Here is a 14,356-nt window from a genome sequence, read left to right as displayed (position 1 = left end):
CATGTATTCAATCAATAAATCGATAAACTACATACACTAAATATTAAGGAATTTTCCTAGACATGCCTTTAATTGATTTCAAAGGTTCAAAGGACTTTTGCCACTGAATGAAATGTAGATAATGTCACTGAGGAAGCATCCTGTGAAGAATTGAGAAATTACATCATACCTCATGGACTGTATAATATGAGCAGTGGGTCAAAGGATGAACTTAGTTCAAGGCAGCTAGGTGGTACAGTACTAGGTCAGGAAGACCTGGGTTCCAATTCGACTTGAATACTTACTACGATGTGTGACTCTGAACAAGACACTTAACTTCTGTTTATCTTAATCTACTGAAGAAAAAAGAAACAAACCACTCCAGCATCTTTTTGGATCATGAAGAATCAGACACAACTAAATGACTAAACATCAACAAGCTTGATTCAACAGTGAATCAGTCAAAAGAAGGTGACTTAGCCTTACCAGATCTAAAATTATATTATAAAGCATCAGTCATTAAAACTGTCTGGTATTGGCTAAGAAATAGAGCTGTGGATCAGTGGAATAGAATAAGTACAATAGCAGGAAATGGTTATAGTAATATGCTGTTTGATAAACCCAAAGAGTCCAGCTATTGGGATAAAAACTCTTTTTTCGATAAAAACTGTTAGGAAAATTGGAAGTTAGAATGGAAGAAACTTAGATTAGGCCAACACCTCACACCCTATATCAATATAAGATCTAAATGGATACAGGATTTAGACATAAAAAACAATATTATAAGCAAACTAGAAGATCAAGGAGTAGTTTACCTGTCAGATCTATGGAAAGGGAAGAAGTTTATGTCCAAGGAAGTGATGGAGAACATCATTAAAATAAACTAAATAATTTTGATTACATTAAATGGAAATGCTTTTGCACAGACAAAACCACTGTAACCAAGATCAAAAGAAATGTAGTAAATTGGGAAACAATTTTTGCAACCAGTATTTCTTACAAAGGACTCATTTCTAAAATATACAAAGAACTGAGTCGAATTTTCAAAAAAAATAAGCCATTGTCCAATAGACAAATGGTCAAAGGATATGCAAAGGCAATTTACAGCTGAGGAAATCAAAACAATCCATGGTCATATGAAAAATTGCTCCCAATAATTACTTATTAGAGGAATGCAAATTAAAGCATCTCTGAGATACCACCTCTTACCACTCAGACTGGCCAATATGACCAGAAAGGACAATGATCAATGTTGGAAGGGTTGTGGAAAATCTGGGACACTATTGTTGGCGGAGCTGCAAACTCATCCAACCTTTCTGGAGAGCAATTTGGGAATTATGCCCAAAGGGCAACAAAAATGTGCATACCCTTTGATCCAGCAATACCACTACTGAGTCTATATCCTGAAGAGATTATGAAAATGGCTAAAAAACATCACTTGTACAAAAATATTTATAGCTGCCCTGTTTGTGGTGGTGAAAAATTGGAAATTAAGTGAATGTCCTTCAATTGGGGAATGGCTTAATAAACTGTGGTATATGTATGTCATTGAACACTATTGTTCTATTAGAAACCAGGAGGGACAGGATTTCAGGGAAGCCTGGAGGGATTTGCATGAACTGATGCTGAATGAGATGAGCAGAACCAGAAAAATATTGCATACCCTAACAGCAACATGGGGGTGATGATCAACCTTGATGGACTTGCTCATACCATGAGTGCAACAACCAGAGACAATTTTGAGCTATTTGCAATGGAGAATACCATCTGTATCCAGAGAAAGAATTATGGACTTTGAACAAAGACCAAAGACTATTACCTTCAAATTAGAAAAAAATCCATTATCTTATTATATAATTGTATTAACTCATAATTTATTTTTCTTCCTTAAGGATATGATTTCTCTGTCACCACCTTCAACTGAGATCAAAGTATAATATGGAACCAATGTAAAGACTAACAGAATGCCTTCTGTGGGGGAGGGGGGAGGGAAGCAAGAATGGGGGGAAAATTGTAAAACAAAATAAATAAAATCTTTCTTAAAAAAACAGTGAATCAGTCCAGTGGAAGAGGAAACCAAGCCCAGGAGGAGCTGGAGTACAACAAGTACTTGGTCAACTTTATGAGGTCAACTCTTGATCAAAATCAGAAAGGGAGCAGGAAAGGGAGGCCAGAGGGAGAGTTGCACCCCCTTTCCTCTACCACTGACCATGCTACAAAGAAAGAATGCAATAACTTATCCATTTAGGATCACGGATACTCTGAAGAAAAAATAGACAAAGATGATTATAGAAAAGCCAGCCAGTTGGAGGAGAATGCAGCTCCAGGGAGAGCTATTCTTCATGGTCAACAGAAAGCTACCTAAGGATTCTGGGAATGGTAAAGATCCTCAGACCACAGCAGAGAGCTAACCCTAAGGATTTAGAGGGTCAGGACTTCAAGGTTTCCCTTTGCCACATGTTCTCTGTACAGACTTCAAAAGATCAAACAATGCAATTTTTAAAAAAGTATTTAAATACATTTTGGTGGGGCAGAGCCAATATGGCAGCATTTCCTGAGAACTCTGACCCCCCCAAACCCCCCAAAAACAAAGGATGGTTTTAGCCAAAATTCAGAGGGGCAGAACCCACAGAAAGACTGAGTGATACATTTTCCCAGTCCAAGATAACTTAGAACTTCTGTGGGGAAAGTTGTATGTCACCAGGACCAGGGGTTGCAGCCCAGCCCAGCCCAGCCCAGCCCAGCCCAGAGATCATTTGCAACAGCTTGAAAGGGCGGGGAGAGAACTGTGCTGCACCTAGGTGAGTGTGGAGGAGCATGGCTACAGAACCTGCAGCAAAAATCGGGAGAAAGTAGCCTGCACCCCCCCCCAGAGATGGTAAGGGAAGTCTGCAGAGATTTCTCTGCTCTCCCTCAAGGTAGGGCTCTGCTGTTTGCCTACTCTCAGATATTGCAGTTTGGGCTTCCATACTAAATAACCAAGCTGGAGCCATCCTTATAGCCCCAGGGCAGAGGGAAGTACTGGTTCATCTACATATCAAAGCACAGGGTAGAAAGCATAAGACTTTGGAGGAATAAAGGTCCTGGTGGGGTGTCCCCCCAAAAACCAACCCCAAAGCCTTAGAAGTTCTGTAAATTAATCTTGGGCTGAGGAAATGAGTAAACAACAGAAAAAGAAGAATCTGACCATAGAGAATTACTTTAGTCCCATGAAAAATCAAAACACATACTCAGATGATGACAAAATCAAAGCTTCTGTATCCAAAACCTCCAAGAGAAATAGAAAAATAGTCTCAGACTATGGATGAGTTCAAAAAAGACTTTGAAAAGCAATTAAGGGAGGCAGAGGAAAAATTGGGAGGAGAAATGAGAGTGATGCAGAAAAATCATGAAAACCAAATCAAAAACTTGGTAAAAGATATACAAAAAAAATTGAAGAAAATATGTTAAAAACCAATTCAGGCCTAATGGAAAAAGCAAAACAAAAGGAAAATAAGGAGAAGAATGCCTTAAAAAAGCAGAATTGGTCAGCTGGAAAAGGAGATAAAAAAGCTCTCTGAAGAAAATAACTCCTTCAAATGCAAAATGTAACTAAAGGAACCTGATGACTTCGCAAGAAATCAGGAAGAAATAAAACTCTTCCAAAAATGCCAAAAATTAGAAGAAAATGTGAAATATATCACTGGAAAATCAACTGACCTTGAAAACATATCCAGAAGAAATAATTTAAAAATTATTGGGCTATCTGAAAGCCACAACCAGGAGAAGAGCTTAGACTTCATTTTTCAAGAAATAATACAGCAAAATTGCCTTGAGATCCTAGAAACTGAGAGTAAAATAGAAATCGAGAGAATTCACCAGTCTCCCCCTGAAAGGGATCCCAAAAGAAAAACTTCCAGGAATATTATAGCCAAACTCCAAAACTCCCACATCAAAGAGAAAATTCTAAAAGCTGCCAGAAACAAACAATTCAACTACTGAGGCTCCATAGTCAGGATTACACAGGATCTGGCAGCATCTACATTAAGGGCTTGTAGGGATTGGAATATGATATTCCGGAAGGCAAAAGATCTTGGTTTACAACTGAGAATCAACTACCCAGCAAAATTGAAGATCTTCTTTCAGGGGAAAAGATGGACTTTCAATGACACAGGAAACTTTTAAACTTTCCTATCCAGATGACCATAGCTGAACAAAAAGTTTGATCTCCAAGTACAGGACGCTGGTGAACCATAGAGGGAGTGGAAGAGAGGGACTAACTATGAGGAACTTGATGATGTTGAACTGTTTGTATTCCTGCAGGGGAAGAAGATATTGATAATTCATAGGAACTTTCTCATTTATAAGAGCTGTTAGAAGGAGCATATATAGACAGGACATAGGAAGGAGTGGAATATAATGGTATGATGTGGTAAAGGGATGGAGTCAATGGGCAATGGGGGAAAGTACTGAGCGGAAGGAAAAGGAGATGAAGAAGAACCTGAGAGATTTCACATAAGAGTCACAAAAAAGCTTTTACAATGGAGGGTAGTAGCGGGGGAAGGCAAGGCAGAATGAGTGAGCCTTCACTCTCATCAGAAATGGCTCAGGGAGGAAATGGCATACACACTTAATAGGGTGAGGAAATCTATCTTGCCCTGGAGAAGGATTGGAAGAAAGGTACATGATGAGGGGGAATGGGGGAGGGAAAGTGAGAATAGGTGATAGAGGAGAGGGAAGATAGAGAGAGAGGGTACTCAGATTCGACACACTTTTGGACAGGGTCAAGATGAAAGGAGAGAGAGAATAGAATACATGAGAGTGGGGAGAAACAGAGTGGAGGTACAGTTAGCAGTAGCAACTGAGGGAAAAATATTGAAGCAACTTCTCTGGTGGAGTTATGATAAAGAAAGCAACTCACCCCAGACACAGAGCCATTTAAATCTGAACACAGACTGAAGTATAATTTTTTTTCTCTCTCTCTATTCTTGACGTTTCTCATCTTCGTGGGGGGGGTTATGTTTATTCTTATGTCTACTCTTATAGTGTTCAATTTACATCAATGTATGGCATGGAAACAATGTAGAGACTGTCAGACAGCCTTCTGTGGGGGGGGGAGTGAAAAATTGCAGAATTCAGAGCCTTGCAAAAATGATGAGTACATATTACTATTGTATATAATTGGAAAACAAATAAAATGTTAAAGAAATGCATACCTACATACATACATACATTTTGGTAAAAGCAATTCCCAAAGGAGTTCAGTTAGATAAAAGGAGGGTAAAAAAGACCCCAAGCGAAGAGATTAAAGGCAGTCAGCAAGAAGCATCACTGGAGTCCCAGAAGCCTTTCACTAAACTCCTGTAAAACAAACAAAAAAAAAAACCGCACCCAATATTTTTATGTTCTTTTGGCCCCAAAGTCCTACAGTTAGGTCCCAAATCAATTCAAATCAATCTGCAAGGCAGATAATCCACTGCCCCAGTTCTGCACAATTGCTTCTGTGCTCTAAATAGTACTGGCTGATGTTCTAATGCTGGTGTGATATTGTGGGACTGGGAGGCTAAACACACATTTTCATTAGTTTCCTGCTGGAAGCAGAGCTTTATAAGCAACCAGATTAGGTACTCAAAGTTATCTTGATAATCTGAAGGGAGAAGAAATCAGCTATACCCTTTGGGGACTCCAATTGTTACTACAAATTTGAGTTGGGATGCAGCCCCAGGATGGAATGCTATACAGGTATGATCTAAGGTGATTTGATTTTTTTCCCCTCAGAGCAAAGGGAATTTGTCAATATATCACTGTATTTTTAAGAGACTTTGATTAAATTGATGGCTACCAAAAACAATATATTTCCATTTAAAAATAATTTACTCAAGGTTGCTCAGTGGATAGAGCACTGGCTTTGGAGTCAGGAGGATGGGAGTTCGAATCCAGCCTCAGACACTTGTCACTTACTAGCTATGTGACACTGGGCAAAGTCACTTAACCCTGATTGCCTTGCATCCAGATTCATTTCTGGCCACTGGATCCAGATGTCTCCAGAGAAGAACATGAGGCTGGTGACTTATTACAGCCCCCCCCCCACACACACACACTCAAATCGAATTCATGTGCTTATCATAGCATGATCTTCCTAATGTCATGATCTTCTTCAAGAACGAAGGACAAACAATGACAACAATTTATTCAAATTTCAGATAGAAGATCTCAAAAGGCATTTTGAGGATGCTAACAGATTGTAGTCTCTAATGACAAAAAAATTACAGCAATTTTTATTTCTAATGTAGATATAGAAAAATTGGAATTCCTTTTATTTTTTATCACATGGAGAAAATATAAGCCAATAACAGCATCTAAAAATATATTAGACAGTTATGGTATTCTATAACCAAAATGGTCAATCAGGAAGTATTTATAAAACAAAAACATTAATTTATTCTTGAAGAATTTATAGCCACAAGATAAATAGAAAAGAAAATTTTCTCCTTTTTTATATTTCTCACATTGTTTCTTGAAATTCCAGCTTCTTTTGACCCAGTCATTCCTATTGCGTATATATTGTAGAATCCAGGCAGTCAAGTATCAAAAACCATTCCCATATACTGTAAAATATTTTAAATTACACTCTTGGAGAAGCCCTCACAAAAAATGGACACTCATCATTTGGGTCCAATGACTGAAAAATCATAACACATTAACCTAACAGAATTTTATTGTATCATAAGAAAGTAAATATAAGAAATTCAGAAAAACATAAAAAGTCAAATGAACCGGTACAAGGTAATCAGAACCAGAAGAATATATAATTACTATTCTATTATAAATGAAACAGCTAGAAGAGCCTGGTAAACCTTAAATGCAATGAAAACTATTGATTCCTGAGGAAATATGATAAAACACATGCAAATTTAATAGTGAAATCCTAAATAATTGACAATAACATATGAAAAAATTTAAGTTTCTATTCTATGCCAAGGGCTGTGCTAGGAACTTTACAAATACATATGTAGAGACAGGTAAGTGCCTCAGTGGTACTAGCCCTGGAGTCAGGAGGACCTAAGTTCAAATCTGGCCGCAGACACTTAATAATTGCCAAGCTGTGTGACCTTGTATAATAAAATTATAAAAGACATATAAATATATGCATCTAAACATATATCATTCAATAGATTTCTAATAATTATCAACAATATGAAAAATTAATTTTAATAAATAAGTCAAATAACAAACTATAGAAACATTAATGAAAATAACTATCAGAAATTTAGGAATACAACTAAAGCAGTCCTCAGAGGAAAAAATACACAAATTTTACAATTAAAAATTAATTAACCAAATATGCATTTTTTAAAAATTAGGTACCCAATTAATTAAAAAAAACCCAAAAGTGAGTCCCAAAGAAGAAATTGTAAAAATTAGGGTAGAAATAGTTTAATTGGAATCCTTTTTAAAAAACTGAAAACAAAAATTAAATAAATTTAAAAGTCTACAGGAACATAACTATATGGTAATTTTTGTAAAGATAAGTAAAATTTATGAAATTTCAGCCAAATGAAATAAAAGAATAAATAAAAATAAAAAATAAAAAAGCTGAAATCATAACAAAGTAAGAAATTTAAAATAATCATCAGAGCCATCCATGTACAGATATATGTCAATACAATTAATAATGTCAAAGAAGTAAAGGATTTATCTGAAAAATACAATAATCCCAAATAAACCAAATAGAGATTTTAAATATTCAAGTCTCAGGATAGGAAATACAACTATTTTTAAAGGAAGTTCCAAAGTGGGAAAGAGGAAAAAATAAACAAGCAACATCTGGTCCCAAGAGAATTCTACAGAAAACTTGAGGAATAATGAATACTTACACTGCTCAAATTGTTCTCAAAAATTAAGAGGAAAAACTCTACCATACTCCTCTTGTATGAAAATTATAGTCCTAATTCCTAAATCAGGGAGGATAAAAAAGTAGGAGAACTAGAGACCAATATCATTAATAAATAAATAAATATGAATTCAAATTTTTGAATTTTTAAAAATAATTTCCTGGCAAGCAGACTATAATATTTACCCCAAAATCACTTAGTATGATCAAATAAGATTTAATGACAGAGATGAAAAATTGGTTCAATATTGGGGGGGGTAAGAGGAGCAATCAACATGATTATCTTAAAAAACCATAAGATTGTCACAATAGAAATGAAAAAGCATTTGACTTTTTATTATTTAAATTATCTACAAAACAGATATAGAGGGATGGATCTTTTATTTTAATATGATAAGAATTTAAAAGCAAAAGAAAGCATTACATACAATTCTTATTAAATGTAAGCATAATACAAAGATATCTCTTTTCCCACATTATTTGATATAGTTTTATAAATATTATCAATAGCAATAAGACTGGAGAAAGAAATTAAAGACAAAGACAGTCAAGGAATAGACAAACTTATCCCTATTTGCTTTTAGCATGATTTGCTAACAGATGCTAATTGAGATAACTCATGACTTCAGTAAAGTAGAAGGCCACAAAATAAACCCATAAAAATGGGCAGCAATTCTATATAATAACAACAAAATCTAGGAGGCAGTAATAGAAGGGGAAATCTCATTCAGAATAACTACAAATTGTATTAAATATTTAGGAGTCATACTACCCAAGTACATTTTATAGTTTTATAAATTTAATTACAAAATGCTCTTCAAATAAACAAGAAATAACTTAAAATAGCTTGAGGAATAGTTAATGTTCATGGATGGGTTGGATCGATATAGTATAATAAAACTGATAATACTACTAAAGTTAATTTACAGATTTAAAAGTCTATCAATGAAACTACCAAACTTTATAGAGTTGGATAAAATAATAATAAAACTCATTTGGAGGAACAGAAGATCTAGAATATTAAGAGACTATATGTTTCTAAGACTATACTTGAAGACTTTTCTTGCCAGAATCAGTCAAGGGTATTCACTCTATTGGCATAGACATTTAAGAATACAGTAAACTACACACTATGATGAGATAATGAAGTAGAACTCTAGAGGAACTGTATTATTAAATCTTCTAGATTTAAATTGCCATTCTTGCTTAAGATTTTTATTGAACTTGACCCTTTTATCTAAGTCCAACAGGCCCCTCTCCATGCTCATCAGTACTTCTCTGCTACTTCCCTCTCTGCTAGCAACTGGAAGTCACTGATTCAGGTCACTGGTCTCCATAGCTGAATCACTAAACCCTGAAACAGCACTGCTTTTGGGGGGAAGGATCAATATAGATCCTTGAACCTGGTAGCAAAGAAATCAGCATAGCTGCCACCTTATTTCCCTTCTTTGTGTCTTCCTTAGTACTGCCTCAGTAGTCCATCAATCAAATCACCAAGAAAAGGGTTTATACTTGCTTTTCCCTCCTGCAGTTCCCTTTATCTGTGGTGTACAGCCACAATCACTATGCAGAAGGCAGAAGCATTATCAACAGAAAAGAAAAAAAATTCAACATCAGCCCTAAAATGTCAAAAAAAAGTTGTATGTATTCCAACCACATGAATTTTGTCTTCTGTTATACGTGATATTTAACACATTTAACACTTTCTTCCTGAAAACACTCTACAAACAAGAGGGAGTTTTTCCAGAGTACTGCATATCAAAATTTTAGAAAATAGGTGCACTTAGGAAATGCATTTAAAGATTTATGTTTTAGTAGTTAAGGTAAAAAGTCTCTTTACTTTTAAACTGCATTCTTATAGTCCTAATTTAAATGACTCTGAAACAATGTGCTATATCTTATAACAACATAAAATATACTATAACCAAAAATTGTGCTGATATATAACCATTTCATAACAAGATGTAGAATTACCCTAGGAAAGCAAAAGAAAATCACATAAGAATAAAAGCAAATTATTTGAAAATTCAATTTTAAAAATATTTGAAAAGTCATCTTTTTATTTTTTATTTTATTTTTTTAGATTTTTCAAGGCAATGTAGTTAAGTGGCTTGCCCAAGACCACACAGCTAGGTAATTATTAAGTGTCTGAGGTTGGATTTGAACTCAGGTACTCCTGACTCCAAGGCCAGTGCTCTATCCACTGCACCACCTAGCCACCCTGAAAAATCATCTTTTCAGAGAGCAACACTCTTTCAACATAAAAGTTATGACTCAGTAGATGAAACAGAGTTCACCTAACTAATGAAAGGTTCACAAGTTCATGAAGTCTTGGAATCTTCCAGTATTGTTTTCTAGCTCTGTAGGCTCAGCTTCTGGGATAGCGTTGAGCTAAGCCTCAAGATTAATTGATCAGATGCAATTTAATATTTAATAGGAAATGTTTCTTACATGACTATCTATATGAGTTTTAAATTCCATGTTCTAATGTAGAATCATGGGATTGCTTGGATCTAGAATGACACTAATTTTGCTAAGCCAGGAGTTCCTAATCTGGGAATTGTGAACTTTTAAAAAATATATTTTTAGTATAACTACATTTCAATAGGACTGTTTTTTCTTTATAAACTTGCATTTAAAAATTTACTCTTAGAAGGGATTCATAGTCTTGACCTAGACTGCTAAAGTGACCATAATGAAAAAAAAGTTTAAAGCCTACTGTTCTAAACTGAGAATAACCAAACATGATACCAAAATTGTCAACTTTCTCAACATTTTTTTTTCTTGTGGGGGTTTTATTATCCTTAATTAATCTGTGCAAATAGACAAGATATTAGGGAAGTCTTCTATGATAGCCTTAACATGTAAGGCAGCAAGCACAAGGAGAAAAGGGAAAAGAACTACATCTTAAAAAATGGCACTAAGAATTTGGGGACAGTATCTTCCAATGTCTAGTACAGCATCAAGAATACATTGTGTTTAAAATAAATATTTCTTGAGGAAGCTAGGTGGCACAGTGGATAGAGCACTGGCCCTGGTGTAAGGAGTATCTGAGTTCAAATGTGACTTTAGACCTTAATAATTACCTAGCTGTGTGGCCTTGGGCCACACTTAACCCCGTTGCCTTGCAAAAACTAAAAAAAAAATTCTTTTTAAAAAATTTGATGTTTTTCAAATCCATATATCAAGCTTTCTATTGTATAAAGTCTATTGTATAAAGAAAATATTCAAAATTACAATTTGCTATAATGAAATGTTTTCATTCCTCTTCAGTCTTCTTTTGCTTAGATTGAACTCTAATGGCCCTTTTACACCTATGTTAAATCTTTGTTACTGTGTTTCAAATAAAAAAAGTATAGATAATTGTCCCCTTGACTAGAAAGAGCTATGTTCCTTCCCAAAGAGAAAGAAAAGGATAAAAAATTTGAGAAAAATAGTCCATTTTCAAGTACTGAATAAAAATTATTTTATGAACATATTTCAAGACATTCCTGAATTATTCATAAATATGTTACTAAATAAATTAATTTTTATTTTCATTTTTAAGAAAAATTGCATTTTCTACTTGTATTCCTCCATCATTAGGATGTTATCTAAAACTACCTATCACGAAAGGGTAGAATATGCTATATAGCAAGTACTTTCAGACTGAGCAAAATTCTGAAATTTTCTATTATTCTATCAAAAGAAACCAATTTTAGTAGGAATTTATATATTCTATAGCTGCCTAACTATATGAAATTTATGACTTCTCTAAATTAATTTACTAAGCATGCTTGACTAAAGTATATAATTTGTATATATTTATAAGAAAGTTGTAAACCAAATAATTTTTCATAGATAATCATAAGAAAATACTTTCATGGTTATACATTTCCTTTATATTTCCAAAGTCTTTAATAATTCAATAAAAGGAAAAACCCACTTCATTTCCATAGTGTACACATATTACAAATGTGAAGTGTTACAACATTGAATTCTGCCTTATTTTTGAGTCTACATGAGATTAGTAAAATATTAAGAAAACAGAAGGTTTAGATTTAAGGACTAACTATAAAGAAAAAATTTTAAATGGTACGAACCCAAAGCATGCACTGCTCCTCTATGTTTGCTGGAACTCTTGCCTTTTTTAACCACAGGGACAGCATTTTCTTTGAATTGCAGCTCACAAAATCTTTCCAGAAAATTTGTCATTTCTTCCTTAATAGAATCCAGGTAAGTTTCATTAACAAATTTTAGTACTGAAGAAGGAGCTAAAATTTCACTTACTACATAAAAATCTTGTTGGATCATTTTGCATAATTTAAGTATTGAATTTTGGTATCCATGTATCACAGTATCTAAATTTGCTTCTCTGCTGTAAGACAAAAAACAATTCTCTAGGAGTTGAGTAGCCAATTTATTCTGTAGGCTTTGGTACTTGGCTAAAACTTCTGACTCTGGATAAAGAAACAAAAGCTGTCGAATGCAGTGGGTTATAAATGAAATCGTGTGTGGCGAATTGTTTATTTTATTATGACTTTGTAATTTGCTCAGTAAGAAACGTCGAAGATGCAATCTGATATCATCCCACAAAGATTTTACATCCATAGATGAGTGATCTTCAACTGCATGTAGAGAAGTTCTAGATGTGAATAGGAAAGATGTTCCACTTGGGGTACATGGGAATAAAACTCCACACTGACTGGAAAGATCCAAAAGGAAATCCAGAATCATTTCTTCTTGATTTTGTTCATTCTTCAATAAGTCTTGCTAAAAAAAAAAGAGTAAACAATTTCATATATGACTAACCACAAAAAGATATCAAGCAGTTTCAAAGCATACAAAGTAACATTTTTAATCAACTATTTTTCATTAAATGTTTACTATTTTAAAATAAGTACTATTTGTAAAAGTTGACATTTTTAAAGGAATGATTGAATTTTGAAATTCTACACATCATCTCATTCAGATTGTAGAAAATATTCTGATCTCACTGTAAGACTTTTCTTCTTTTCAAGTATGTTTAAAGACCCACAATTTCATCAAAATTGAAACTGCACACCCTCCTCTACAGACTGCAGACTGCAACATCTCTATACTTTAGTGTCTTCATGAATTGCTATAGCCAAAACAAAAACAAAATCATAGTTTATCATAGTGGCCAGGGGTTCTCAGGTACAATCCATTACTGGGTCAAGATTCAAAGTCTATTCAGGATAGTAGGACCTAATAGAGCTTATGCAACTCTGGACCCCAGCCTCAAATGAACTAATTAAGAGCCTAGGAAACTTCCCAATGGAACAGCATGATATTTAATTGGAGACAGTGACCTAAAGACAAGTTGTGTTTATTTTTCATATGTGTTTTGCATATAACTACTCCAGACTCTTAAATTTTCTACCTTCAGTTTTCTTCTTTTATAATCCAAGCTGAGGCCATTTTAGTGAAGGTAAGTATTAGAGAATTTTTAAAATTAGAATTCTATCTAAATAATTTTTCACTCATTATCTTTCCATATTGCAAACATCTAAATAAAAACAATTAATTTTGAAACCTGGTTCTTAGATATTAAGAAATGTAATGAAAATATCCATAAGTAATTTCTGATAGCTTTCTTTTATTACAAATTACAAAACTTTAAAGAAACACAAATATTTTGTAGAATTTTACATAAATCTAAAAATTCAATATATATATATCTATATATATATATATCAAATAGATGCTAATAGATGATATTTTGAAGGAAGAAATTTAATGCATTTGAAATTTTTTTTAAGATTTTTTTTTTTGCGAGGCAAATGGGATTAAGTGGCTTACCCAAGGCCACACAGCTAGGTAATTATTAAGTGTCTGAGACCAGATTTGAACCCAGGTACTCCTGACTCCAGGGCCAGTGCTTTATCCACTATGCCACCTAGCCGCCCCCTATGCATTTGAAATTTTTAACTTTTTTCTTTAAACTCATTTCTGAGCATCATTTTCAGATATTTTTTTATCTTGAAAACTGATATTTAAGCATTTTATCTCTAAAAAAAGAATTAACTTCAAGATAAGAAAATCCTAATTAGTTAGCATATAATGATATGGACTAACATTACATACATCATGATCTTTCAATTATCTGTTCTAAGTAAGGGAGGGGAAGTCATACTTTTGAGAATTTAGAGTCAACACTGAAATAAAAACCTTTTTACTTTTAGATTTCATTGTATTTTCCCCTACAAATTCATGTTTTGAATTTTTACTGTATTTCAGTTGATACTACAATTAGCCTGAATTCTCTAAACATGTCCCTCTAATGGGGAAAGAAATGAGTTATGAAGTATAATAAGTGTCAAGAAAAAACAGAGGTAGAAATTTTCTTATAGATAAAATCAGTCAGCCAATTAGCCAACTGGCATTCATTATACATCTACTTTGCTAAAAACAAAAAAACAAATAAACAAACAAAAAACTCTTTAATATCTGCCCTTAAGAGCTCATAGTATAATAATATAATAATGGGAAATATAACACTTT

The 14,356-nt window shown here is 33.8% G+C and overlaps 1 protein-coding gene across 4 annotated transcripts in view; it reads right to left on the bottom strand.

Annotated features, from left to right (window-relative positions):
- KIAA0825 (KIAA0825 ortholog) overlaps nucleotides 1-14,356 on the bottom strand; it is a 547,976-nt gene that overhangs the window by 450,349 nt on the left and 83,271 nt on the right. For all 4 annotated transcript variants that reach the window (XM_074206876.1, XM_074206877.1, XM_074206875.1 and 1 more), the window contains one exon: nucleotides 11,935-12,604. In XM_074206876.1, the coding sequence (XP_074062977.1) occupies nucleotides 11,935-12,604 (670 nt within the window). The remainder of the gene's footprint in view (nucleotides 1-11,934; nucleotides 12,605-14,356) is intronic.

This window comes from Macrotis lagotis, chromosome X, assembly GCF_037893015.1.
Source record: "Macrotis lagotis isolate mMagLag1 chromosome X, bilby.v1.9.chrom.fasta, whole genome shotgun sequence".
Classification (NCBI taxonomy): Eukaryota; Metazoa; Chordata; class Mammalia; order Peramelemorphia; family Peramelidae; genus Macrotis; species Macrotis lagotis.
This window is presented reverse-complemented; position numbering and strand designations above follow the sequence as displayed.